This window comes from Nomascus leucogenys, chromosome 13 (assembly GCF_006542625.1).
Source record: "Nomascus leucogenys isolate Asia chromosome 13, Asia_NLE_v1, whole genome shotgun sequence".
Taxonomy (NCBI): Eukaryota; Metazoa; Chordata; class Mammalia; order Primates; family Hylobatidae; genus Nomascus; species Nomascus leucogenys.
Genome location: NC_044393.1, coordinates 99,275,770 through 99,303,636, shown reverse-complemented (window position 1 = coordinate 99,303,636; position 27,867 = coordinate 99,275,770). Strand labels below are relative to the sequence as shown.

The window sequence follows — 27,867 nt, the reverse complement described above, 5'->3', positions numbered from 1 at the left end:
GGGAGCGCCCCGGGGCGTCCGCAGCTCCGAGCAAGATGCAGCGGGCCGGAGGCTGTGGCGCCCCTGGGGGCAACGGCGGGGGCGGCGGCGGGGGCCCGGGCACTGCCTTCTCCATCGACTCCCTAATCGGGCCGCCGCCGCCGCGCTCCGGCCACTTGCTGTACACCGGCTACCCCATGTTCATGCCCTACCGGCCGCTCGTGCTACCGCAGGCGCTGGCCCCCGCGCCGCTGCCCGCTGGTCTCCCGCCCCTCGCCCCGCTAGCCTCCTTCGCCGGCCGCCTTACCAACACCTTCTGCGCGGGGCTGGGTCAGGCTGTGCCCTCGATGGTGGCGCTGACCACCGCGCTGCCCAGCTTCGCGGAGCCGCCCGACGCTTTCTACGGGCCCCAGGAGCTCGCCGCCGCCGCCGCTGCCGCCGCCGCCACTGCCGCCCGAAACAACCCCGAGCCAGGCGGTCGACGCCCAGAGGGTGGGCTGGAAGCTGATGAGCTGCTGCCGGCCCGGGAGAAAGTGGCAGAGCCCCCACCACCTCCGCCTCCGCACTTCTCAGAGACTTTTCCAAGTCTGCCGGGTAAGTGCTACGGCCGACCAGGGCGGGCGGGAGGCCGGTTCACCTGGAAATTCCAGACAGGAACCTGCTCGGAACCTCGACACCTGCCTGGAGCCTTGAAGTCCCAGACCTTTAGATCGCGCGCAGGTTCTGACTCCAATTCAGTTCCAAATACAGCCTCTTTAGATTCCAGAACCCCCGCCCTGCTCTGTCTCCATAGTCCTGAAGGCTAACCGAAGACTTCCCAGTGCTCCCTTCACATTAGTGCCTTTCCCTCAGCATCCTAGCCATCAAGCCTTGGCCCTGTCTCCTTTTCAGAATTCCTTCATTTTTTTCCTCCTCTGCCAGGGGTAGACAAGCTACAAGGATGGGAATTCCGGGGGCACCAAGATGGGGGTATGTTGGAGCAGCTGTCAGTTCAGCAATGGAGGGCACGTTCTGCCTTCTAAGGAGATCATATTGACCCTAAAGGCTCAAAGGATAGGAATAGGCTCTGTGGATGAAGGGGCAAAAAGTGTGTGTGTGGGGGGAGGGGGTCTTAAAGCCGTGACTTCTGAATTGGCAGATTCAGAGCTAAGCCTTGAAGAACTGAGTAGGGGACCAAAGAGAACATTAGCTACAGGAGGCCTAGCACACGCTGGACAACTGCTGACCAGGAGACCAAGAGAGAGGCTAAAGGCTGGGCTGAGTTGGGTGTGGCCCAAAGATCTAGGGTGCAGAACCCAGCTAAGATTCAGCTGACAGATAATTCAAGGGCCCTGGACCCTCGATGAATGGTGCCCTCTCCATAGAGGCAGGGTGTATTAAACTGAACCTTGTTTAGAGTCAATTCAATTAGAGCCCTCCTGACCTCTCTATTGGTCCTTAACTCCTAGAAGCCAGAAAAGCTTTCTTCTGGCTAGACAGATTCAGGTGTTCTGAGTTCCAAAGCTTATACAATTTGCTGGGCCCTATTTAAGAAAAATAGGGACAACTTGCAAGTGTGGGGACTCTGATGCTTCAACATCGTTAGTATCAGGATGGAACCGCTTCTGCTCAACCATTCATTGCATCCAGCTTAGAGGTGGAAATGACCCCAGTAGGCCTGGGAGCTGACTTGAACAGAGACAGGAAGGGAATGCAAGAGTCCTTTTGTCCTTTGCCAGCAGAGGTGATTCTTCATTATCAGTTTTGGGGCCCTTTCTGACATTGTCCAAAGGGTTAATCACTCTTTCAGACCCCAAAGGCTGCCATAGGGCCTGTCTTCCTATTCTTTTCTCCTTTCGCCCTGGCATTTTGCTTTTGGGGATTCAGCTGTTGTTTTCTTTTTTTGTACCTGGTTGGATCAGGAAGACCCAGTAACTGAAGTCAGAATAGCATATTCTAAGGGGGATTATAAGGAAAAGATAGAGCAGCAACTGGAAGGTGGGAGAAAATGACCACAAGATAAAAGGGCCCAGGGCGGGAGCCTGGAAGCCAGCAGGATGATCTTAAGAAAAAAAAGATTAGTATGATTGTCAGAATAGGATGGTCCTAAGGCAGAAAAAAAAGCAAGGCAGGCCATCAAAGAGATGGCTTTGGAGGAGATAGGACCTGAAGGTGTAACCAGACATATATAGAAAGAGATGAGCTGAAGAGAGACGATGGAAGGGGGGATCCCTTGGTAGCGGGGACATAGGGACATATGCCCAAACTGTGGGACAACAAGCAATTTGTCCCACCCTTTCAGGTCTGCTCAGTTCTTATTTTGGCTTATATGTATAATGGGGGCTCTTTTCTGGATCATATAGTATATTGGCTATAAAAACAGACATTGAGAAAGAGAGGAATAAGCAGGGAAAAAACAGAAGAGAAATATTGATGAAACAAGAATAGAGGAAAGGAGGAGGGGATGAGTTGTATACTGGGAATATACAAAGAGAACATGAAGAAGGAGAGGGTTCTCTGCTGGAAAAGGGACTCTGAACTGGGCTAAATGAAAAGTGAACTGTATTACTGGACCACAAGTGTGAGTGTGTGTGTGTGTGTGTGTAAGAGTTCTGTCATGAGAGAATTTGGGGAGAACTAAATAAAAATACTAGGGGAATAAGGAAAAGTTTCAACACCAGGAGTAATTTTCTTTAAAGGGTTTTTAATACCGAGAGTGATGGGAAACTGGAATTCATATAAAATGACAGAGCTTCATCATCTGAGGAAAATGTTGAAAGCAAAAAAAAAAAAAAAAAAAAGAGGGAAATTTGTGGTGTTCTTGGAGTAAAGGCAAGGAGTTTTTTTTTTTTGCCAAGAATGATAGGAGAACTTACAGAGGAAGAGTTTTGAAAAAGTGCTGGAATAAAGGTAATCCCTCATGCTGGGAGGAGATACATGTAAAGGGTTTATAGTGGGGAGGCTGGGACACAGTAGTAAGGAGGAGGGACTTCAGAAGAAACATTCAAAGAGCATGAGGAATGAGAGCTCCTATCTGTGACTGCTGCTTCTGTCACTCTGAGTAAACACGCTTCCAACTCTTCCTGGCCAAGCCATTCATATCCACCTTCCCAATCTTGAGTTTTTCCTGAAATCATTGAGAAAAGAAAATGCAATTCCAGAAATGAGAGACATAAACTCAATTTGGGGACTGATGACACATGACCCAGGCTAAAAATGGTTGGAAAACAAATACTCTGTTTTGGGAATTGTATTAAAGTATTTGGAGTGAAATGACAGAGCTCTCTGCTGTGAATAATGGGATTGAAACCTCAACATTAGAAGAATTTGGAGAAATAATGCAATCTTTAAAATGACAGAGGAGAAATTGTTTTCCTTGTGTGAATGAGTGACATGAGTCTGAAATTATTATTAATTTACATTTGTTTAGTGTTTTACAACTACTAGCCCGTTTAAATAAAATCATAGTGTAGATAGGCCAATTTGGAGAATGATTAGTGATTTTCTTTGGGAATTACAGGGACTATTTTTTTAAATTTTTTGAGAGTTAAGACAGGTACCATTCTCTACTAGAACTGACGAAGTATAAAAGGAACTTTGTTATGATTTGATTGCAGGAGTAGAAGCTATATTAGCAGATGAAAAGAAATATGATATATAGAAGTAATTGGGTAGAAAGTTATTGAAAATGGTAGATTGAGAAGAATCACAAGTTTGGAATGTGGGAAGCAGTGGGGAAAATTGAGAGAATGTCTTTTAGTAAGAGTAATAAAGAGGAGATAATTCCGAACTGTTAGGAAAGATTAAAGTATGACTCAATAGAAGAGCCCAAAGTAGTGCTGGCTAGTAGAGATATATGCAAGCCATATATGTCATTAAAAATTTTTTATTAGCCACATTAAAAAGATAAAAATAGGTAAAATTAATTTTAATTTTATTTAACTCAAGATGTCCAAAATATTATTTCAACATTAATCAATATTAACATTTTAATGAGATAATTTTATATCCTCTTTTAATATTAAGTCTTCAAACTCCAGTGTTATTTTACACTTCCAGCACATCTCCATTTGGACTAGCCATGTTTCAGTTGGTCAGTAGCCACAGGTGAACAGTGGTGACCATATTCAACATGATGGATCTAGAGAGTTTTAAGAACAGAGTTATGTGAAAGTGATGGAAGAAAAGGAGCTTTGAATTGGATAATGGGTCCTTGGTGTATTAGGAATAATGGAGAGAAGAGAGCAGGAAGCTCTAAATGACAGGAGAGAACAGAATTCTGTCTTAGGTGGGATGGGCAGAGATGATCTCATGTGTCTGACGGTTTGTGTGAGCTTTGGCTGAGAGTAATCAAAGCTAACTTGCTGTGTGCAAGATGTGGTGCAGATATGCATCACAGCAACAATGAGTGAAAAGGATGCTATGTACTGGGGAAATGATGAAAAGAACTGTGAATGTGGAGAAATGCAGAAAGCCAGGTGTGGTGGCTCACACCTGTAATCCCAGCAATTTGGGAGGCCAAGACGGGCAGATCACCTGAGGTTGGGAGTTTGAGACCAGCCTGACCAACATGGAGAAACCCCATCTCTACTAAAAATACAAAATTAGCTGGGCTTGGTGGCGCATACCTGTGGTCCCAGCTACTCAGGAGGCTGAGGCAGGAGAATCACTTGAACCCAGGAGGCAGATGTTGCAGTGAGCCGAGATTGTGCCATTGTACTCCAGCCCAGTGGGCAACAAGAGCAAAACTCCATCTCAAAAAAAAAAAAAAAAAGGCAGAAGAAAACTTTGAGTTGGGGGTTTCTAGAGCAATTATTCACTCAGGGGAAAAAGAAGATTGGATTGCCTGAATGCAAAAGCTTAGGAAGTGAGGAATGGTAGCTATTCCATATATATTTGTTAGATGGATGACAAAAATGTAGTGAGAGATTGACATGAAAATTAATACCAGTATTGGGCATGGTGAAGAAAACATTTGTAGTTTAAGGTTATATAGAAGTTATGGGAATATGATGGGACAAACTTGAGACATGGTGTTGTAGTAAACATTGTTTTTTTAAACTAAGCATAAAAAGATTTGCTAATTTCTGAATACAGATTGGCAATAATAATTGAAATCATGCAAGGAGACCAGGGAGACTTCCTAGGAGCCTAGTAGTCAAGTGCTGATTACTGTAAGCTGAGCACCTGATTGTAGCTAGGGAACATTTGGATGACCATTAATTAATTTCTGAATAGGTATCCATTATGATTGTCAAGATACGATATTTACTTATGAGAGGAAAACAGAAAATGATAATATGACGTGGAATTACAGAATTATGTTGTTAGAAACAAGAGGGAGATTTTTGTTAGAAACAAGTGATGGAGATCCAGAGTATGTTTTCCTAGAACTTTTGAGCATACAGTCAGAGTGATTGCTACATTGACGTTTATAGAAAGGCAAATACTGCATTAACTTAATGTGATTGATGGAACATTTGTTTAGGAGTTGTGACACATGGGTTCAATTCTCACTTTTGTCACTCATTAGTTGTATAATTTTGACAAGTCACTTAGTTCAATTCAGGGAACATTTATTGTGTGTCTATTACAGACTTAGTATATTTGAGACACAGTGGGAGATTCAAAGTCATGTGACTTCTCTAGGCTTTGGTTTCTTCAGCTGGGCCAAAAGTTTTGGTTCAGATGATGTTTAATGTTCCTTTCAATTCTCTAGGCCTCAGTGTTTAAAGTAGAGCTCTCAACCTGGACTCCACAGACCTTTCATCAGGGGATCTGTTAGCTATGGGTGGGAGAAAATTTATACCTTTATTTTTTATCACTTCAACTATGAATGTAGGCCAAAAATCATAGTTGTTTCAGCAGTGCATGATGTTTTTGTCACCGAAAGAAATCACAGATAGTTTGATATACATTTATAGTCTTTGGAGGGACCTTGTTTAATGAATAAAGAAACATGATGATATCACAAGTTCTGTTTTAAACTATATTTTTAATATACTTGACTTCAAATGTAATACTATGTATTTTATGTTGTACGTTTAAAAGCATTATTCTAGAAAGTGTTCATAGGCTTTACCAGATTGACAAAGGACTTAAGGGCACAAAAGGGTGAAGAACCCCCTGGATCGGAGATAGAGCTCAGGAGTGACAACAGGAAAATTTTATTAGGATTAGAGTCAGAGGCTGAGATGCCCTGTGCCATAGTGAAAGTAACCCTTCAAGGGTTGGCAGAGAGAAAGAGTCTCTAAGGTGGCACATGTAAATATGGAGATATATATATATAATAGATTATTAGGAGGAGGATTCTTATACCTAGAGTGGCAGGCATGAGTAGACTGTACTGGGAATAATGCAGAGAGGTAATATTTGGAATAATGGGGGAAATATTTTAATCGGAAAGAAGAAAGAACATGCATTGTGAGCAAAGTGCTTTGCATTGAGAGAAATGTTACAATAGGAAGCAAGAATTCTGCCTGGGAAGTAATAGGAAAAGAAAAGTAATGGGAAAAGAAACTGATTTGGAATTAGGAAATAGAAAGGAGAGAAGTAATTGAGTAGATGTACACAAAAGAGAGAGATTTAAACAGGAATGATGAGAAGGAAAGAATTTGGTGGGAAGAAGGAGGGAATGGGAAAATGCCCTGTGCTGGGGTAGGAAAGAAACTTTGTGTCTGAACCCGTGAAAAGGACAGAGCTCTCTATGCAAGGTAGTGCTTATAACCGACAAAAGGCCTGGATTAGGAGTAGTAAAAAAGAGGTGGGAAATTTTTATTGGAAGTCTGATCTTGTTGGGAGAAAGTTATCATCTTAGAGTACTGTGGACGAAATGCTGCTGTGCTAGGACTAATTGAGAGAAAGGGTGATAGGGAGAAGAGATGCTTGCATTTGGTGCAATAGAGGAGTGGCCCACACAAGTTGAATTAAGGTGTGGTAGAAAGAGACAGGCGTCGCAAGCAGTGTCTTCACTGGCCATTATAGAGGGGAAAGCAACGATCCTTATGTGCTGAAAAGAATCTGTATTAGAAGTAGAGGGGCTATAGGAACTCAGATGAGGGTTATAAGCAAAAGGCACTGTTCAAAATATGAGGACTGGGAGGAACAGGAAAATACTTCTGACTGGGGGTAATGGGAGGCAGATGTCTTGACTGAATTATGGAGAAGATGATATTATAATAGAAGTAATGGAGAAAACAGAACTCTGTAGTGGGGACAGTGGGAAGAGAAGTAATGCAGAGGTGTCTCCATTGAGGGAAGGAGATGTAATTACCCTGAGTGTAAAGGCAAGAAGTGCTTTGTGCTGCAATTAATAACTATTCTATGAATTATGTGTGGACACTACAAGTACATAAACTGATTAGTCTAAGCAAAGGAAGTGTCTTAGCTTCCTCATCAGTAAAATTAGGGGCTTGAATTAGGTGATCTCTAAGATTCCTTCCAGCTCTACAATTCTGTTTTTACCTATAAGGATATCTTTATTAATGAATTATTTCTTTTAAAAAAGAAAGGCATCCTGAGCAAAGGGCCTGGGGAAACTCTATACTTTTCAGTGGTGTTGTAGTCATGGAGGAGGAGGAGGTAGCAAGGTAAGATGCATGCATCTTGAGGTGAGATCAGGGCTGGTCTTTAGGGTGGAAAAGGCTTGTCTTCTGGGATTGGGGAGGATGTACCTGAGCTATGACTGTGTATAGCTGTCACATTAAATGAGAGAAACATTTGATAAAGACGGTAGAATTTGTATAGGCCAAATAGATTGGGGATCAGTTGGGACCAACTTTAACTGGTGAGGAAGGAAGCAGTGGAAAAGAAGAGAAGTTGTGTTGTAAAATTGGTTCCTGGCCTTCTATATTGTTTCTGTATCTGGGACAATATTTATGATAGGCTGACATTAGAATTCAGTCTCGTCCCAGTATGGTGGCTCATACCTGTAATCTCAGCTCTTTTGGAGGCCAAGGTGGATCACTTGAGTCCAAGAGTTTGAGATCAGCCTGGTATAACATAGTGAGACCTTGTCTCTACCAAAAGAAATTTGCCAGGTATGGTGGTGTGTATCTCTAGTCCCAGCTACTCAGAAGGCTGAGGTAGGAGGACTGCTGGAGCCTGAGAGGTTGAGGCTTGAGGCTGCAGTGAGATGTGATTGCACCACTGCACTCCAGCCTGCACAACAGAGCAAGACCTTGTCTCAAAAAACAACAACAAAAATTCAGTCTCTGCCTGGGTGCAGTGGCTCATGGCTGTAATCCCAGCACTTCTGGAGGCTGAGGCGGGCCAATCACTTGAGTCTAGGAGTTCGAGACCAGCCTGGGCAACATGGCAAAATCCCACCTCTACAAAAAATACAGAAAATTAGCTAGCAGTGGTGGCGCACACCTGTGGTCCCAGCTACACAGGAGGCTGAGGTAAGAGGATCCCTTGAGCCTGGGAGGTGGAGGCTGCACTGAGCCAAGATCATGTGACTACACTCCAGCCTGGGTAACGGAGTGAGACCCTGTCTCAAAAAAAAAAAAAAATCAGACTCTTTTTTTACATTAAATGTTAACAAAGAGATGAGGTATAGTGCAAAGGAGCAAGCATGGGCTTTGGTCAGGAAAGCTGGGTACAGATGTTAGTGGTGCACTTTCTTTGTGATCTATAGGAAGTACTCACCTCTACAGTCTGTTTCCTCACCAGCAAAATAAGGACAGTAATATTTACCTCACAGGGTTAAGGATTAAATGCACAGATATTTGTGCAGCATCCTGAAAGTAATAGGTGCTCAAGAATTTATCCTTATTGTCCTTGCCTTGGAAATACATGAGGAGCTTTCCTGGGAATTAAGTTGGGAAAGATCTTGTTACTAGGAATGGTGTAGGATAGGTGACACTCTATGTATTGAAAAGGACAAGTATTTCTGGGAGTGATGATAGAGTAGTTCTGTGTTCTGAGAACTGATTATTTGGGGACTGCCAGGAAAGAACATTGTACTGAATCTAATAGGGGTGGATTTCACATGTGTCTTTGGCTCTTTCTCCCTCTTTTCGGTTTCCCTGTCTCACATTTTGGTGTCCTCTGTAAATCCCAAGGCTGCTGAAAACCCCTTTACTGTGCCTCACTAGGGCCTGTTCTCCCTTTCTCTCCATTAAAAAATAAATAAATAAATTTCTTGTTTCTTTATCAAAAAATTTCTATTCTCTCATATGTTTCATTTCAATTTGATGTTAAAATCAAAGCCACTGGATTAAACTAATTCACACTCAGGTGGACTGAGATTTTTAAAAGTCCAAATGAATTTCAAACTGGTGGAATCTTATGTGGTATTACTATGAATAATTTTAGGTAATGTGGAAACATTAGTATGGATGGGAGAGTTGTGGAAGTGAGGTGGAGAGGCTTACTTTCCCTGGAGTCATGTGACCATTGTCTCTTCTGGTTACAGCATTGTATTTAGTCAGAACTCTTCGGGTTGGTAGTGATAGTGGCTCAGCTCTCAGCTAAAACGGGGATTTATTGCTTCCTGTAACTGCAAAATACCTGAGTGGATTCAGAAATGCAAGTAGTGTTGTGAGGTCTTTCTTTTTCGCTCCCAGCCTGGCTCCTCTCTCTGTCTTCACCTCATTCTCTCCTTAAGACAGCTTTCTTCATTTAGCTAGAGGTAAGAGAAGGCACAAGCACATGCAGTTCTAAATTTTTATAATCCCAGGTTAGGACCTGAGTGGACTCTAGTGTATATAAAACCCTGGGATGACTGATTCACTAGCTTGAGTCATGGCTCCAGGGAGATAGCATGTTGCAATTGGTCAGAACCAAGTTACATGCCCACCTTTAGTCAGGAAGGTAGAGAAATGCTGTTGACAGTCCCACCAAGTAGTGGGTAGTGTAGCGGGGAAGCAGTACCTGAAGGAAGCGGATACTGCTACTGAGCAAAAGGGGGAAGGTATGCTGGGCAGACAAAAACAACCCAAAACAGATGTCTGCCTCAACCAGAAAGAAGGAAAAGAATGGGCCTTCAGCTCCCTTTCAGTATTAGGAAGAAATACTGAAAGGAAATCCTTTGTTTCCCCACTGGCTAGCTAAATAGTGATAAAGAGATCCTGGCAGTGAAGGTCTGAAGAGAGTTCTGTAACGAGGAAGGCAGAGAGAGATGAAGATAGTACAAAAATTTCCATCCCTCAGTGAGGCTTTCTGTTTGCTCTGATACCTATACGAGAAAGAGCTCTATGAGGAATGAGGGAGAGAGTTGTAAACTAGAAGCTAGAGAACATTGGGTGTTTTTGTTTGTTTGTTTGTTTGTTTTTGAGACGGAGTCTCGCTCTGTTGCCCAGGCTGGAGTGCAGTGGCGCAATCTTGGCTCACCGCAACCTCCGCCTCCCAGGTTCAAGCAATTCTCCTGCCTCAGCCTCCCGAGTAGCTGGGACTACAGGCATGTGCCACCATGCCCAGCTAATTTTTGTATTTTTAGTAGAGACAGGGTTTCACTATGTTGGCCAGGCTGGTCTTAAATTCCTGACCTCGTGATCTGCCCACCTCAGCCTCCCAAAGTGCTGGGATTACAGGCGTTAATTTTTTTTTTTTTTTTTTTTTTTTTTGAGACGGAGTCTCGCTCTATCACCCAGGCTGGAGTGCAATGGCGCGATCTCGGCTCACTGCAAGCTCCGCCTCCCGGGTTCACGCCATTCTCCTGCCTCAGCCTCTCCGAGTAGCTGGGACTACAGGTGCCCGCCACCACGCCCGGCTAATTTTTTTTTGTATTTTTAGTAGAGACGGGGTTTCACCGTGGTCTCGATCTCCTGACCTCGTGATCCGCCCGCCTCGGCCTCCCAAAGTGCTGGGATTACAAGCGTGAGCCACCGCGCCCGGCCTAGGGCATTATTATTTTCAAAGTTAGAAAATACACTTTTTTTTTTTGAGACAGAGTCTCACTCTGTTGCCCAGGCTGGAGTGCAGTGCTGCGATCTCTGCTCACTGCAACCTCTGCCTCCTGGGTTCAAGCGATTCTCCTGCCTCAGCCTCCTGAGTAGCTGGGATTACAGGCACGCACCGCCATGCCTGGCTAATTTTTGTAGTTTTAGTAGAAACAGGGTTTTACCATGTTGGCAAGGCTGGTCTCGAACTCCTGACCTCAAGTGATCCACCCGCCTCAGCCTCCCAAAGTGCTAGGATTATAGGCGTGAGCCACTGTACCCAGCCAAAAATACATTTTTAAATAAAAGAAGCACTGACTGGTAAGATTACATCATATAAACCATTAAGGACAAAAGAACGGGAGAAAGATTTGGTGGAAATTTTGTCTCAGGAATGACAGGAAAAGTAGCTTGTTAAAGGACAGGTGAAGTTTGGTGAGTGAGCCTCTCTGATGACAATTTTAAGAATCTTCTCTGAGAATGTTAAGGGAAGATATTAATGATTAGGCTAGGACTCTGTGGTAGTAAGTGAAAGGGATGAGATCTTTTTCTTTCTCTCTCTCTCTCTTTTTTGTTTTGTTTTGCTTTTGAGACAGGGTCTCACTCTGTCGCCCAGGCTGGAGTGCAGTGGTGTGATCTCAGCTTACTGCAACCTCCGCTCCCAGGTTCAAGTGATTCTCCCACCTCAGCCTCGCGAGTAGTTGCGATTACAGGTGTGAGCCAATGTGCCCAGCTAATTTTTTCGTATTTTTAGTAGAGACAGGGTTTCACCATGTTGGCCAGGCTGGTCTCCAACTCCTGGCCTCAAGTGATCTGCCTGCCTTGGCTTCCCAAAGTGCTAGGATTACAGGTGTGAGCCACTGAGTCGGACCAAAAGGGGTGAGATCTAAACTTGGATTTGATAAGATTATTTATCTAATGAGACATCTGGGGAGAGGGCTTTTACAAGTGGGAGAGGAGGAGAAAATAGTTTACTGGAAAGAATGAAAACAGCATTAACTGCAGCTTAGGAGACCTGACACCCTGTCCCTCTCTGATTCTAGACCTGACACTTTGTCCCTTTCTGTGTGACTTAGGAAATCATTTAATCTGTCTGAAACTCCATTTTTTCACCAGAAAATAAGGTTACTACCTCTCCTGTTACTACTAATAATAGATCTGCTCTACGTCAGTCAAGTGCTTGAAGATAAGATAGTAAATTTGGAAAATGTTTTGAAAAGTTAAAGATCATACAAGGGTGCTCTTGGAAATGGCAATGTTAGTATGCCCTGAAAGGAGGTCTGAGCTTAAAATGGTGGGAAATTGCCCTGAACTTGTCATGAAGCTGGGAGGGGTTCTGGATGACAGTGATGTAAAGAAAATTTTATTGACTTGGAGTAAAGAATGCTAAAGAGTCATAGGAAGAGTGCAGAGACAGAGAGAGAAAATGAATGTTTCCAATTATACCTAAAAGTATAGGCAGGAGTAGGAGCATAACGGAAGCATGAAATTCATGAGAATGAGTGAAAAATAAACTGAGAGTGAGCTGGTTGTTTTAAACAATAGGAGAAAGTACTGTTTTTTAAAAGAACAGAGAAATAATTCTGTATTGGGCATGATGAAATGAGGATCTAGAAGTGGGAGTGATGGCAAATATGTCTCTTTTTTGAGGAATGACCTGTGTTTCTTCCCATCTTTTGACCCCACCCAAACTGGAACTGGATTCAGGGAGATGAGTAGTTGGCCTGCGAAAATCAGGAAGAGATTCATTGTCCTAAGAAGGGCCGGCCAGGAGAGAACCTAACCTTTCCTAAGAGTGGTTGGGGCAAGTGTTAGGATAGTTGTTTTTGAAGTAGAGAGAAGATAAGTCAGAACTGAGGGGCTTCTCTTCTATGAATAATAGAGATAATTGATTTCCTACGGCCGTAACAGCAGGAGCTGCAGTAATGGGCTGAATGAGGGACAGCACAGGGGCTAGATGAGTTCCTGTAGCTGGGAGCATAAAGTTGTCCTCCACTCCCTCTGGCTTTTCCTCCTCCTTGGTGCCTCTAGCACAGGCCTCCCTGCCTAGATGGAGTGAGGCTAGGGCACTGTGTTCTTTCTGCTGGAGAACACCTACCATGGATTCTTTGGCCCTTGATTTCTTCCCTAGCCTGAACTGACCCATTACCGAGATGGGCCTTCTTTCTGACTCTGGAGCTGCTCCCCTTCCTCTCGGAAGGAAGGCCCCATGCAAGCACGTCTCCTGGAACATGAGTGCTGCTCTCTGGAATGAGATTAATGCCCTTGACATGAACTCTACAAGTAATCAAGGTTCAAACCTTGTGATTTCTAGTTCTTAGGATAATAACATCCACCAGGAGAATTCACATGAACTCTGTTTCCTAATGACCAGTCTGTCCTACCATCACTTCCCCTGGCCAGAGGCCAAATTGTTTTTCACAGACTAGACTCAACCATAGGGAACAAGCTGGAAACTCAATATACTCTTCTTATTACCAATAATATCATTCTCATACATAAAGGACAGAACCTTTCTGTCTGTTTGGCCTACCTACCTAGCACAACAAAATAGTTTACAATTTTAAAATTTTCATTTTGCTGAAGTATTCTCATCAGAATTATTATTTCATTATTTTCCATAGGAAATTTTTTTCATGCAAACCAACAATTTGCAGTTTTCCATGTAACGTTTTTAATTCTTATTTATTTATTGTTTTTTGTTCATACCAACCAATTATACTGTCTGCAATTGGAAATTTACTTTTTTTTCTCTTCTTTTTTTTTTTTTTTTTGAGACAGAGACTCTGTCGCCCAGGCTGGAGTGCAGTGGCGTGATCTCTGCTCACTGCAATCCTGCCTCAGCCTCAGCCTCATAAGTAACTGGAATCACAGGCGCACGCCAACACGCCCAGCTAATTTTTGTATTTTTAGTAGAGACAGGCTTTCACCATGTTGGCCAGGCTGGTGGTGAACTCCTGACCTCAGGTGATCCACCCACCTCAGCCTCCCAAAGTGCTGGGATTACAGGCATGAACCACCATGCCCAGCCAGAAATTTACTTTTATGAACATTGTATCTACCAAGTCCAGTTGTTCTAAATCAAATTTTGCAAATAGAAATTCTATCAAGATTTGCTTCTTGCCAGGTGTGGTGGCTCACACCTATAATCCCAGCACTTTGGGAAGCCGAGGTGGGAGGTTTGCTTGAGTCCAGAAGTTTGAGACCAGCCTGGGCAACATAGTAGGACCCCAACTCTGCAAAAAGAGTAAAAAAAAATTAAAAATAAAAGTTAGCCAGCCATGGTGGTGTGTGCCTGCGGCACAGCTACTCAGGAGGCTGAGGCAGGAGGCTCACTTGAGACCAGGAGTTCAAGGCTGTGATGAGCTATGATTACTCTACTGCATTCCAGTCTGGCTGACAGAGCGAGCGCCTGCCTCAGAAAAAAAAAAAAAAAAGTTTTGCTTCTTTCAATTTTTAGTCAATAGCAAATTTTTATGTGCAATTTTTATTTTTTACTATTAATATTCATTATAAATTGGATAAAAGGAAATACTTTTATTTCTTAGCTAATTCCTGAGAAAATAGTTAGCTGTTTTGAAATTTCCACATTGTAAAGGATTGCACTACTGTTTTGCTCATTCTCTTTCACGGCCTGTGTCTTTGGCTACTGCAATCTACAGTGCTCCTTCTCTTGGGGCAGCAGAGAGCAAATGGCAGGGCCAAAATGTTTTGCTTTCCTTCGAATGTATCAGTATTCTGGGGGGAAAGGTAGATGAGGTGTTTCTTAAAAAGTACCTTTTGCTTTCTTTCCCCTGATTTTTCCCATATTTTCTCTCTCCCTTCTCTAGACTTTTCAGCCCTTTTATTTTATCTGACTCATCATTTAATTTTTCTGCTATTTCTCTACCCCACTTCTTTCCTTCCCCAGTCTTCTTTCCACCTGCCTTGGCCTTTCCTTCTCTCTCCCACTCCTTGTCGGTCTTACTCATTGTCCCAGACTCTCCTCTGAGGCATGTGGCTGTATTTTCTCCTCTCGTTGCTTTCTTCTATTGTCCCACCCCATTTCGTTTCAAGAGTTGCTTATCGGAGTCTTCAATGTCATGATTATAAAGGCTCAGAGAGAAACTCTTGCCCCTGCCGCTCAGCATCCCACTGGGATCAAGTAACCAAGAGAGGTTGTGAACCTGTGCTCCTTGTATGGCTTTAAAAGCAGCACTGAGGGTGGCCGGCTCATGTGGGCTTGATTTTATGGATCTGTCTGAAGACAGAGGGATGGATGATATGATCTCAGGAGGGCCCTGCCAGATCGGGAACCTGGGAGCCTCATCTCAATCATCATCAATTTAGATTTATTGGACACCCCCTGGGTGCTTGGAGTTGTACTAACTGATTTTATCCTTCAGGCCTCAAAGTCTAGTTTCTGCCTTTTTAGCACTGTTTAACATATTGTAATATTGGGCTGAGTTTGTACAAGCTTTTATTATTCTTTTTCTTATTATTTACTACAAACTGTGTTTTAAAAAATTAAAGTAGAGGATTTACTAATGGTATTAGGACTGTCCTTAATTTCTTTAAACATCCTATAGATTTTTAAGATCCTATAGATTCCTACTGCATATAAATTCCTCTCCAGCTAATGTGAGATCTGAGGGCATTCTGAAAAGTGGGAAGGATAACATTCATAGGGAGATGTCTTATGCACTGGAGCTGGGCGGGGTGGGGTTGTGGAGAATATCGTAGGAGGGGCTTAGGAAAGGAACAGACAGGGAGGGAAAGAAAGGAAACAGGGAGCACATGCATGAGCATTTGGAAATCGTTTCTTTTATTTAGTCAACAGATGCTTATTGAGTGTCTACTCTGTGCAGGTCATTTTCAAGACACTGAAGATATTGCAGTGAATGAGAAATATTCAGAATACCTACCTTCATGAAGCTATAGTCTATTAGGAAGAGACAGCCAGTAAAATAAATGAGTAAAATTGGTAAAATGGACCAAAGTAACAAATAAATCAGAGAAAGGAGATAGAGAGTATCAGAGGGTTTAAATTTTAAAAGGATGACCAGGGAAGGTGTCATTGATAAAGACCTGAAAGAGGTAGGGAATAAGCTAGTGCAAAGATCTAGGTGAAGAATAGTATATTCTAGACAGAAAGAGGAATCATGGGCCAGGTGGAGTGCGGAGGACAGAAGCTGGGAAACCAGTTAGAAGATGACAGTGAACCAGGTCAGAGATAATTGTGACGTGGACTAGTTGGAAGCAGGAGATAGGGATAAAGGATTGGTCTCTGGGGGTATTTTAAAGGCAGCAGCACTAGCAGGGCTTGCAGATGGACCGGATGTGGGTTGTGAGACAGAGGAGTGAAAAGATGGCATCGAGGTTAGGTTTGAACACACAGAGGATGCAGTTGCCATTAACTGAGATGGGGATGATGTGGATAAAGATGAGAAAGAGCTGGTTTGGGGGAATGATCTGATTGGAGTTCAATTTGGGGCATGTTAAATTTGAGTTCTGTGGAAGTGGAAAATAATGGGAGAAGAGACCTTAATGAAATGAAGGAGGAAACCAAGGGTGTGAATCTTAGAGAAAACAACATAGATTTGGCTAGGGATGAGATAGAGGGGAAAGAACAGGCTGATGGGAGATATTATAAGGGGCGAATTAGCTACAGACAGGATACAGTACTTAACCAGATGGGTCTTGACGCTGGGCACCAGTGAAGCCTGAGCAAACTAGTAAAGAAGAACAAAAGCCATTGGCTGGTGAAAAGCAACGTACAGGAGTGGCATGGGAAGACTGGGGGAGCCCAAACTGGGGCATGCTGCATGGACTTTGAGAAGGTTAGAAGAAACAGGAGGCACTCCAGAAAGAAAAGGAGAGGGGTGAAACACCTTTGAGGTATGAAGTTGATTGGGATGTAGATGGGTGATGTGGAAAAAGGTTGAGAGTTCTGGCCACTAAGGAAAATGTCAGCTGGGCACAGTGGCTCACACCTGTAATCCTAGCACTTTGGGAGGCCAGGGCTAGAGGATTGTGTGAACCCAGAAGTTCAAGACCAGCCTGGGCAACATAGTGAGATCCTGTCTCTACAAAAAAATAAACAGAATTAACCAGGCATGGTGTGTGCCTGTGGTCCCAGCTACTTGGGAGGCTGAGGGTGGAGGATCACTTGAGCCTGGAAGGTCAAGGCTGTAGTGGGCCAAGATTGTGCACTATACTCCAGCCTTGCTGACTGAGTGAGAGTCTGTCTCAAAAGAAAGAAAGATAGGAAAAGAAAACGTCAATGTGGCTGTTGAGGAAAAAGACCAGGTGTAGACTGCACCTGCGAGGGGGAAGGGAACTTGGCAGGGGGTGGGGCGGGGTGTGCTGAAGGAGAACCACCAGGAAGCTCTGACTGCCTGGAGATGTTCTCTCTGTGAACACACACACCCTCTTTCTCTAATAAAGCCTTTCCCCATGCCCTGAATTTAGTTTACTTGGAGTTGTATTCTCAACCTCTGAGTCTGCTTATCTTAGGCATATCTGATATGTGGCTAATACAGGGAGATGCATTCCTATATATAGATATGCAGGCCTCCTGCCTTTGCACAGTGGACACTTCTGGAAAGGAGCTGACTATTCAGCTTACAGATTATCCATTTTCTCTTGTTCTCCTGCCTATTGATTGTCTTTTGACTTGTTTCACTGCTTTTTGGTCCTTTGAGTAGAAAACGGAGTTTGTAAAACTCACTGAAAACATGTGTAATGCATTATTTGCAGTTCTGATATAAACATCATTGGATACAAAGATGAAAACCAATGGTTGAATTGGTTTTAGAATTGTGTGAATTAAAATGTTTATATGCTTGTGATTACAAATCATCAGTATTCTACTGAATCAAAATTTCTTTTTTACCCTTTTCTTCTCTTCATTTATCCCTGTTGCACTTTTCCCTCTTCCTCCTCCTCCTCCCATATTCCTTCCAGTCCTCCCAGCTGACATCAAGCTTAGGGGCCTCAGGATTCTGAACTTGAGCAGAAAACAGCTGTTTGTGCTGCTCAGGCATCCTTGGCTGGGGAAAGGGGAAGGTGGGAAAGAGATGGTTTCATTTTAAGGTCAAGGGTGAGGATTGAAAGGGGATCAGGAGGCCTAAGTAACTGGGAGAAAAAATCTGGCCACACTCAAGGTACTGCGTTGCTGGGAGCCATGGAAATGAGGTTCGGGGACTGCAGATCTAGGGAAGAGGGAGAGGAGGAGACAGAACAGAGGCCATGAGACAGGTCTTGTCAGCTGGGCCAGATGAGGACTCCTAGGAGAAGAGCAAAGGCTGAGCCCTCCTCTCCCCATCTGTCCTGCCAAGGTCAGTTCTTCTGCATTGCTTCACTCCTCCCCACAGTGGCTCCAGAAGGATCCCAAGCCAGGTCCCATACTGCTTCATTCTGGCACCTGAGGCTGCGAGGCCTGGCTCTGGAGGGGTGGTATATCACTGCGATGCTGGGCCCTTGGTCTCTAGGTTCCGAGAAAGCTGGGGAGGTGGTGGGTGAGAATGAGATGGGGGTGGTGGGGAAGTTGAGGGGTCATTGTCCACACACTTATTGCCTCACACACTTTTCCGTAGTGAAATCTGTGCTGGTTAATACCTTTCTTCCCATTTCTTTGTCTTCCCTAAACCTCTTCCCCTTCCATATCCTGGACGTGCCATCCTTCTGCCTCCTGTCCCTCCCCATCTCCTCCTCTCCATGGCTCCCTTTTTTCCTGCTCTTGTCTCCCAACCCCCCATTTCTGGCCATGGTTCCACGGGCCTCCTCCAAACTGTCTTTTCCTTGCTTCTCCCTCCCCATCCACTGGCTTCTTGCTCCTCACAGCAGAGGGGAAGGTGTACAGCTCAGATGAGGAGAAGCTGGAGGCACCAGCAGGAGACCCAGCAGGCAGCGAACAGGAGGAAGAGGGCTCAGGCGGTGACAGCGAGGACGACGGTTTCCTGGACAGTTCTGCAGGGGGCCCAGGGGCTCTTCTGGGACCTAAACAGAAGCTAAAGGGAAGCCTGGGGACTGGAGCTGAGGAGGGGGCACCAGTGACAGCAGGGGTCACAGCTCCTGGGGGGAAAAGCCGACGGCGCCGCACAGCATTTACCAGTGAGCAGCTTTTGGAATTGGAGAAGGAATTTCATTGCAAGAAATACCTGAGCTTGACAGAGCGCTCTCAGATCGCCCACGCCCTCAAGCTCAGTGAGGTGCAGGTCAAGATCTGGTTTCAGAATCGACGGGCCAAGTGGAAGCGCATCAAAGCTGGCAATGTGAGCAGCCGTTCTGGGGAGCCCGTAAGAAACCCCAAGATTGTTGTCCCCATACCTGTGCATGTCAACAGGTTTGCTGTGCGGAGCCAGCACCAACAAATGGAGCAGGGGGCCCGGCCCTGAATGGGCCCCAAGAACTTAGGAAGGCGAGGGATCTGTACCTGAGCCTGCTCCGAGACTGTCAGGGTTCTGTGGACCAGAGGGGCTGCAACTGTGATTCTGCCTTGAGGAGGGCTAGTTGGCAATTAACCTAGCCCTGGGTGTGCTCCTCCTAGAACCTGAGGTGTGAGCACTTGGCCCTGAGCCTGTTCCAGAGACCTTCAGGAGTAGGGGCTTCAAGGTTAAATGGGCTGGGGTTCTAATTGCTGAGGAGCTGTTGGGACTGAGGTGGACTCCTGGGGAGGGGGTGGGTTCTAAGATGCCTAAGACCTGAAGGTTCTGTGGCAAATGCCCTGGAACAGCTTCTGATGGGTGGAGGGATCAGGCGATACCTAGCCAAGTAGATCGCAGCTCCTTATTTATTTGTGTAAATGTGTATATATGGAGCTATCTGTCTCTGTCCGTCTGTCTGCACCCCTGAGAGGGATTGGGAAAGTTGTTTCCTCAATCCTCAGCCAGAGTTCGTCTGTCTTACTGCTTTGGGGCAGGCCCCGTCTTGCCTCTCTTTACAAAGAAATGAAATGCAACCGTCACTGGCCTCTGTAGAAATTCTTCAGCACTCCCCCATCTCCCCCACCCCACATTAACTACCTCTACCCCCCGCGCTTTTCCACTAGGGCTGCTCACCACTCGCTCTTGCCTCTATACCTCGTGCTCCTAACGTGCCATCTCTTCCTGGTTCCCATTAAACAGGCAAGCTTCTCCAGCTCTGTTTTCTCCTCCTTGGATGAGCTGGCAGACTTTGGGAGAGATTCACTTCACTTCCTGTTGTATTTAGGTGGGGGATGTCCAAGCCATCTAACTTAGGTGGAGGTCACTAATGGCTGGGGCACTCATATCACCCGTGAGCTCATGAATAAATTGTTTTCTATGCAGAAGACACGGCAGCTTAGTCTGTCTCTGCCACCCTTTGATATTCCAGATGCAAGGGCCTAGGGGGAAAGACCCACTTCCAGTTTTCTGTTCTTACAGCATTAACTGTCATCTCTTCTTCTCCCCGTTGCACCATTTTTGAAGCTTGGGATACCCCTACCTCTTCTGTTACAGAGTAAGATTGGTTGAGGGGGGCCATGGCTAAGTGGATGGGACAGGAATGAATTTGTGTGATAGACATAGCAGAGGCTTGGGGATTGGAACAGCATTAGTAGACAAAGTGAACACAGGGAGCAGGGCTCACAGATCCACCTGCAGACAGCAGGCAAAGGGCACAGAAACCAGTGGAAGTTGGTATCATGGTAACTGGGCTTCCTGGGAAGAAATATGACCTGTGTTGATTTGGGAGGGGAGATACAGTAGAGAGCAGAGCCATCGAGAAGAAAAATGGGCTGTGAATGAGGCAAAGAAATTCGGGAAATGAAGGTATTAATGTCAGGAAGGGGAGGGAAGTAAAGCTCAAATACCTGGCCTCCCTACTTTCCTTAGAGGGAAAGCTTCTGGCTATTCCTGATTCCTGGAATGGAAGGCTTATCAACGTCTCATCACCCTGACGTGGTGGACACTTCTTATGGCGAGACCAAGACAGCTCTCCTTGGCAGCTCATTTCTCCCAGCTGGTTTGGGCAACCAAACAAAGCAATCTGGAGCCGTGACTGGTCATTAACAATGGTACCACAGTTCTCCAGCTAGGACACACAGAGCTAGGGCAGATCTTCTCTATTTTTTGGCTAATTTCAGCAGGGCTTGAGAATTAGGCTAAAAATATGTAGTCCAGACCAGCTCCATTCCCAGCCTGGTCTAGGTCAAGGCTAAGTCTCCTTAGATTCAGCCTTCACAGGGAACCTATGGGGTTAGAACCTTTTTTTTTTTTTTTGAGATGGAGTCTCGCTCTGTTGCTGTCTGGAGTGCAGTGGCGGGATCTTGGCTCACTGCAAGCTCCACCTCCTGGGCTCATGCCATTCTTCTGCCTCAGCCTCCCGAGTAGCTGGGACTACAGGCACCCGCCACCACATTCGGCTAATTTGTTTTTTTTTTTTTTTTTTTTGGTATTTTTAGTAGAGACGGGGTTTCACCGTGTTAGCCAGGATGGCCTTGATCTCCTGACTTCGTGATCCGCCTGCCTCGGCCTCCCAAAGTACTGGGATTACAGGCATGAGCCACCTCACCTGGCCACGGTTAGATCTTTTTAGTAGATAAGCCAGGCAGAGGTTGAGGATCACAGGAGCCATTGTCATTCCGGCAGGGCTGGAGCAGAGTTTCTGTGGCCATGTGTCCCCCCTGTGGTGGCAGGCAAGAGAGCACCTGGGCAGGAAGGCCACAGATGAGAAGCAGCTCAAACCGAGGCCCTGCCTGACCTGCAGGGGTTTTCTGGCTCTACCTATGAAGCCTCCTAACCCGTTCAAAGCAGTATTCAACCAGCCGAAACAGCTTGTTTTCCACAGGGAATCTGGAGGTGACTATTGCTGGTATTTGGAGCCCAGGAGCCTATTCCTACACATACCCATGGCCCTGTCTCTCTTTTGCCTTATCTATATGTAAGGTTTGTATCAGCCTTGCAAAAGGGGCTGTGGGCTGAGAAAATAAAGCCTGGCTTCCTCTCTGAAGAGTGTTACTTGCCTACCTGCACAACACACCAGCCCACCATACCCAACATATACTCATGGTGCTTTAGAAAGGGCCTATGTCAGGTCTGTGGGAATTTATTCCCCCCCGAGATGGAGTCTTGCTCTGTCACCCAGGCTGGAATGCAGTGGCGAGATCTCGGCTCACTGCAACCTCCGTCTCCTGGGTTCAAGCAATTCTCCTGCCTCAGCCTCCTGAGTAGCTGGGATTATAGGCGCCCACCATTACGCCCGGCTAATTTTTGTATTTTTAGTAGAGACAGGGTTCCACCACGTTGGCCAGGCTGGTCTCAAACTCCTGACCTCGTGATCTGCCCACGTTGGTCTCCCAAAGTGCTGGGATTACAGGTGTGAGCCACCGCACCCGGCCTGTGGGAATTTTTTTTTTGAAAAAGAGAAGACAAGGGCTACCAGTAACGTGGGTCCAGGAATGGGACAGCAACAGACTCCTCAAAGAGCCAGGACTCTAACTTAGCAAGTTCTCATCCTTTCAGAACCAGCAGGGACAAGCATTTCCCCCAGGTCTTCCTTCTGGACTAAGGGATTCAGTCAGAAGGAAAAGCAGGAACTCTGGATTCTGCCCCTAGCTTGGCTTGGCAAGATGGTGGGAGTTAGGGCAGCCATTCTTGTGTCAACCACCTACCTCCTCCCCTTTCCTCACAAGCAAAGCCCAGGCACAAGTCAGTCTATGCTGTAATACAGCTATCTGGAGAGAAGTGCTGCCACTTACCTGCGGCACCCTCACTTCTTCTCCAGGGTACTGACTCAAGTATCTCCCTGTACATCCTGCTGTATGGCTGTTCCCAGATTTGTAGGAAAGGGGCAATGCTTACGCCCTCTCTCTGGGTGCATTCTGGCCAGTACAGAGTGTGGCAACAAGCTTACTACATAGAATACTGATGACAAATGAAGAGAGCAGCTAGAAAGGCTACCTGATGGCTGGGCATGCTGGCTCACACCTGTAATCCCAGCACTTTGGGAGGCCGAGGCAGGTGGATCACCCGAGGTCAGGAGTTCGAGACCAGCCTGGCTAACATGGAAAAAACCCATCTCTACTAACAAGACAAAAATAAGCTGGGCATGGTAGTGGGCGCCTGTAATCCCAGCTACTCGGGAGGCTGAGGCAGGAGAATCGCTTGAACTCAGGAGGTGGAGGTTGCAGTGAGCCGAGATCTCGCCACTGCACTCCAGCCTGGGCGACAGAACAAGACTGTCTCAAAAAAAAAAAAAAAAAAAAAAGCTGCCTGAAGGTGGGGGAGGCAGCACCCAGTAGGAAGCAGAGAACTCTGTGTCCTCTCGTCAGGGGCCCTGTGCTGTGCTGCCGAAAACTCAACCACATCCTGCCAAGGGAAGGCCGAAAGAAAGCAATGAACATAGGAGGCTGAGGAATGACCACCTGGGACCCAGGCGAACAGAGGGAAGAAAATCTTAGAACATGGCAAACAATGAGAAGAAAGGGATAAGGAGAGAGCAGAGCTGAGGGGCATGCTTGGGAGGGCAGCGATGTAAAAGGGGGAAACAAGGCCACGCAGTCTGGTTTATTGGCTCATCATACACACACACATCAAATATGTACATAAACATAAATATTCCAATGTACAAAGTTTACATGGGACTCACAGATCACCCCTTGTCTCTTTCATCCAGCACCCCCAACCTGTGCCGTCCTCCTCCTGTTTCAGGATGAAGGCGTGTGAAGGGCTGGCACTAGGAGGCAGGGATCTGGAGGAGGGAGAGGTCCTGCTCCCCTCTCCTCACAGGCACCTCCGAAGGGTCCTGTCCCTTTTCAATGGCACCTTAGGGCAGAGGGCTAAATCCCTCATCCCTCTCTGCTGCAGCTCAAATCCCCAACTCTCCTTGATCCCTTTGACTCTCCTCCCCAATTTCCTCTGCTTTGTCCTCTCAGCATGTTCCTGCTTCTCCATCTCTGTGTCTGTTCCCACAGTGCCTGCAGGGAGGAGGGTCTTCGGGCCATGGAGTCCTTCTGGCCCTTCTGCCCTCTTCCTGGGCCTTACAGGAGGCTAGGACTACGGTGCAGCTCAGCAGAGGGGTTGCTGCCATTGGCAGGCTCTCTGTTGGGGGTAGGCGCTAAGCCACAGCCCTCCCCAGGGCAGCCATGCTGGATCAAGATGTCTGCACACTCCTGGCTGCCAGCCCGGCGAGCATACGCCAGTGGAGTCAGGCCCCGGGCGTCCCGGCTCCTCACGTCCACCCCATACTGTAGGAGAAAACACATGTTCACAATTGGCATGACATGGGAGGAGATTGGTTGTAGGGGAGGAAAGAAGAGGTTGCTTTCAAAGAACAAGGCTAAGAAGAGTGAGGTCAGGGCAGGCTAGAGGCACGTGACTCACCCAGATGAGCAGCTGCGTGAAGACAACGTTGGCCATGGCACTGGAGAGATGTAGAGCCGTCCGCCCGTCCCCGTCCCCATAGGTCTCGTTCACCTCCTCTTTGGAGCCATGTGCCAGGAGCATCACCAACAGCCGCAGGTCATCTTCCACCACGGCCCGGAGCAGCTGCTGCCCCAGCGGCACATCTGAGCTTGGCAGTGGGGCCAGGAAGAGCTTCTGTTCATACTTGGCCCGTATCCAGCGTTCCTTCTCCTCTCTGCAACCACAGGCCCATCAGGGCATGAGCCAAGGAAGGACACCGAGCAATGGGTGGGGCCAGGAAGGTGGGCAGGAAAGGAAGCAAGCACCCAGGGGAACAAGGAAGAAACAGTGAGAAGATGAGATGGAGCAAAAAGGGAGGAGAGAAGCCTTGGAAACTCCAGGCACACAGAGGGGCAGTGGGTAATGGAAAGGGGGATGGGAGAAGCTGAAAGGAAGGGACACTGAAGGGAGGCCCCCTGGGGACAGTGGGGATGTGGGGGCTGAGAGGGCAGGAAGATTCCAGGCAGGCCCGTGTTGCAGCTTATCTGGCCGTCTGAACTCTCTTGGATTGGCAGTGCTGGAACAAAGCGGGTGGGGGCCTGCACTGGGGGGCCATGCACTCCCCTATCTCCCACCCATTCTCCCCATCTCAGAGCTCCGGAGTGGGCGCTCTGCACCACACCGTGATAGGGGCCCTGCGCATGCGCCTCCTGCTGGCCCCTGACCTGCTGATAACGCTCAGAAAGGGCCCGTTGTTGTGAGGCGCCTGAGTGACAGGCACCAGAGCAGGAGGGGCACCCCCAAGAGGCCAACTGCCAAGCAGAGCAACGGACAGTTTTAACCCTTCTAATACCATCACAGCCACTCCAATCTTGCCCATGCTGGGAGCCCCCAACAGTTCCCCCATTCCTGGCCAGCTCCAGGGCACCATCCACTCACCTGCAGGCGTCAGGCCCTGGCTTGGAGTAGCCACCCAAGGCCCCCTCCCAGACACTGTTGGCGAGGGCATTGCCCATGGCAGTCATGACAGCCAGCAGCTCAGGAGGCCAGTCATCGAGGTCGAGGGAGCGCACCCGGGACAGGTGAGCCCCCAGGTGTCGGTGGATGCCTGAGCACTCAATGCACATCAGGGCACCCAGGTTCAGGCTGGCCCAGTCTGGATCTAGGCAAGGAGAGGAGAACGATACAGTGACAGCAGGCAGGCCACCAGAGCGCGGGACAACTAGGGAAGTCTTCCCTGCCCTCTTCCCTGCTCATTGATACTTGCGAAGCTTTCCCTGGGCCATCCCCAGCTCCCAGCCCCACCAGCCTTGCACTCACTGGGTGCATCGCAGTCGATACAAAAGCTGTTGCCGCGAACAGTGCGGACGGCCTGCACAGCCAGAGCTGCGTTCTGGTTCCCCAGTCGAGTCTGTCACACAGCAGGAGAGACAAGGGGCGGTTGGTCAGTCATGAGGCACCTTTCAGTCCCACCCCAGCCAGGTGCTCTGTGTGGACCCAGTCACTCTGTACCCACCTTGTCCTTGGCGCTGCGGCAGCCTTGCAGGCTGGCAAGGATCTGGGCCTGCACGCTCTGAACCCACAGCTCCCGCTCCTCTGCTGTTGAGGCCTCGAAGTGCCACGTCTGCCCGGTGAGGGACACCACCACAAATTCAAACGACTCCTCTGCCTCTGTTGGGGGGGTGTTTATGCCATCAGGGCTCCTGGCCTGCGTGCACACCCAGGGCATGCTATCGCCACAACTCCACTCACTACCCTGCTCCACTGGCAAGGTCCTCCCCTAGATCCTTCCCCAGCTGCAAGGCCACACACTCCAGGACAACTTGCAGGGGGAGGCCAGAGTAAACTCGCAAGACTAGTGTGAGCTCCCAGTCCTCATTCCTAACCACCTGTGGAGCTTGAGTGAAAACAGATGGGGGATGCAAGATCTTGGCACCCCTGGCACTGCTGGGAATGGGTGTGAAACCAGAGAGGGGTGCTTCCCAGAGAAAGAGCTGAGTATCTGGAGAAGGATGCGACGGGGTGCTAGGAGGCAAACACTGGGAGAGGGTGGGGGAAGGCGGGTATGGGCACCATCCGTACATGTCAGCTGCAGCCGCCTCATTTTGCAGCTCATTAAACCCAATATTCCTGACGGCGTCAGCGTGGAACTCCTGGGAGCTGGGCCCCTCCCCCACTACCATGGCATAGACAGGCAGGAAGGGCAAGTGGATGGGGGAGAGGAGGAGAGGTTTTCTACAGGACCTGCAGTATGTGAGCAAATAGGGGCCTGAGGGCATCTGTAGTGACAAGCACTGAGGGCTGGACTGTGACCCCAAGCAATGTGGTGAAGCTCTTCCAAGCTCTGGTCCCCCAGGCCCCAGAAGACAGCTGCATGAATCTCATTCCCAATGGTCACCGCCCCATGGGTGAACAATTCCTAACAAGCAGTGTGACTGTCCCGGGGGCTGGAAAGACAGCACAGGTGCCTGCGGTAAGGCCCCAGGGTGAACCCCAGTTCTGCCAAGGCCATCCCTGCTTGTAAGTCCTCACTGCATCTTGGCCCCAGGCAGCCTCACCTCAGTGACACAGACATCCCCTGGAATTCCTCCTCTGCTAGGCCCTTGCTCTCAGGGACTGTTAGCAGAACTGCCTTCCCCCAGAAATAGAACCGGCGCCTCCTTCCCCAGGCACCACCACTGCGCCTCACCTTGCTTTCAACCACAGCCTTCGAACTACGTGATCTCCATGATCATTTGTGGGGCTCAGTCTGGTGGACCAGAGGGGAGACCCCACGCTGTAAGTACTAAGCATCACTGTGTCACAGGTTGGCTAGGTGTCTCTGCTCCCCTGACCCATACGTCTACCCTGATGATTAGAGCAGAAGTGAGAAATTATGAGTCTATAGAAGTTAAACTTATTTGGGAGCAAAGAAACTCCAATCACCAAGAAGAGGGAGGTTTTGAAGATACTTTGGGGAAAATCTGAGGAGCAGCAGTATAATTAATAGAGGAAGAAAAAGGTCCTATGGAAGAAGGCTTCAGGACCTGGAATTCCTGAGCCTAAGGAAAACTAAGGAGAGACTCAGCCAATCTGTACACATGTATTAAGCACCTAGTAAGTACCCAGCACTTTATTAAACTCGGGATGACACAAGAAGACAGAAAACACAGGTCCTGCCCGAATGTCTTAGAGGAGCTATTGATGTAGCAGTCTGCTATCTTTTACCTTCTTTAAGAATAATGAAGTAAGCCCACATTTCAACAGAAAGGGTTTCCGTTAGCAGAAGAACTTTTCTAAGATACCAGGTCTAGATTACCAAGTTGTAGAACTACTTTGATTAGCAACTACTAGAAAGTGCTTAATCCATTGAATAAAAAAAAAAAAAAATAGGTGTTACTTTTAGGGTACTATCCCCAAGTCCCACTGCCCACCTCCTGTGCCCAGTTTCCCTCTGGGTCCCCCTAACCTTCAGCAGCACTGCTGGGGCCGTCTGGTCGGGGGGTCCCGGTGCTCTTTTTCCTCCGGTGCTTCTTCCGGTTGGAGTGGGGAGATGGGGGAGGATCCAGCTTGGGGCTGGAACTGAGTACCTCAGCTGGGCCACTGGCTGGTGAGGGGAGAGTTGGAGAAGTGTGGGAAGAAGGGAGGCAGAGGAGGGGAGGGGCGCAGGGCACTGGGAGGAGGAGAGGACCAGTCCTGCC

At 47.3% G+C, this 27,867-nt stretch overlaps 2 protein-coding genes across 6 annotated transcripts in view; one reads left to right on the top strand and one right to left on the bottom strand.

Moving 5' to 3' along the window:
• The first annotated feature begins 35 nt into the window (after positions 1-35).
• Positions 36-19,219, top strand: GBX1 (gastrulation brain homeobox 1). Its single transcript, XM_012512084.2, has 2 exons — positions 36-573; positions 18,666-19,219. Exons 1-2 carry the CDS (start codon positions 36-38, stop codon positions 19,217-19,219), a joined length of 1,092 nt encoding a protein of 363 aa, XP_012367538.2.
• Positions 19,220-23,335: 4,116 nt separating this feature from the next.
• Positions 23,336-27,867, bottom strand: part of AGAP3 (ArfGAP with GTPase domain, ankyrin repeat and PH domain 3) — a 59,318-nt gene continuing 54,786 nt past the window's right edge. For 3 of the 5 annotated variants that reach the window (XM_030826171.1, XM_030826172.1, XM_030826178.1), the window contains 6 exons: positions 27,636-27,773; positions 25,704-25,858; positions 25,508-25,598; positions 25,127-25,349; positions 24,167-24,422; positions 23,336-24,030 (listed from right to left, as the gene is read on the bottom strand). In XM_030826171.1, coding sequence (XP_030682031.1) covers positions 23,824-24,030; positions 24,167-24,422; positions 25,127-25,349; positions 25,508-25,598; positions 25,704-25,858; positions 27,636-27,773 — 1,070 coding nt within the window. In that variant the 3' untranslated portion in view covers positions 23,336-23,823. The remainder of the gene's footprint in view (positions 24,031-24,166; positions 24,423-25,126; positions 25,350-25,507; positions 25,599-25,703; positions 25,859-27,635; positions 27,774-27,867) is intronic. The other 2 variants (XM_030826173.1, XM_030826179.1) reach the window with 1 other exon arrangement.

Bases quoted from the DNA above. Each gene is read 5' to 3' on its own strand.
- GBX1 (XM_012512084.2), top strand. From the start codon at position 36: ATGCAGCGGGCCGGAGGCTGTGGCGCCCCTGGGGGCAACGGCGGGGGC. The intron at 574-18,665 runs GTAAGTGCTACG...TGCTCCTCACAG, and splicing joins GACTTTTCCAAGTCTGCCGG to CAGAGGGGAAGGTGTACAGC.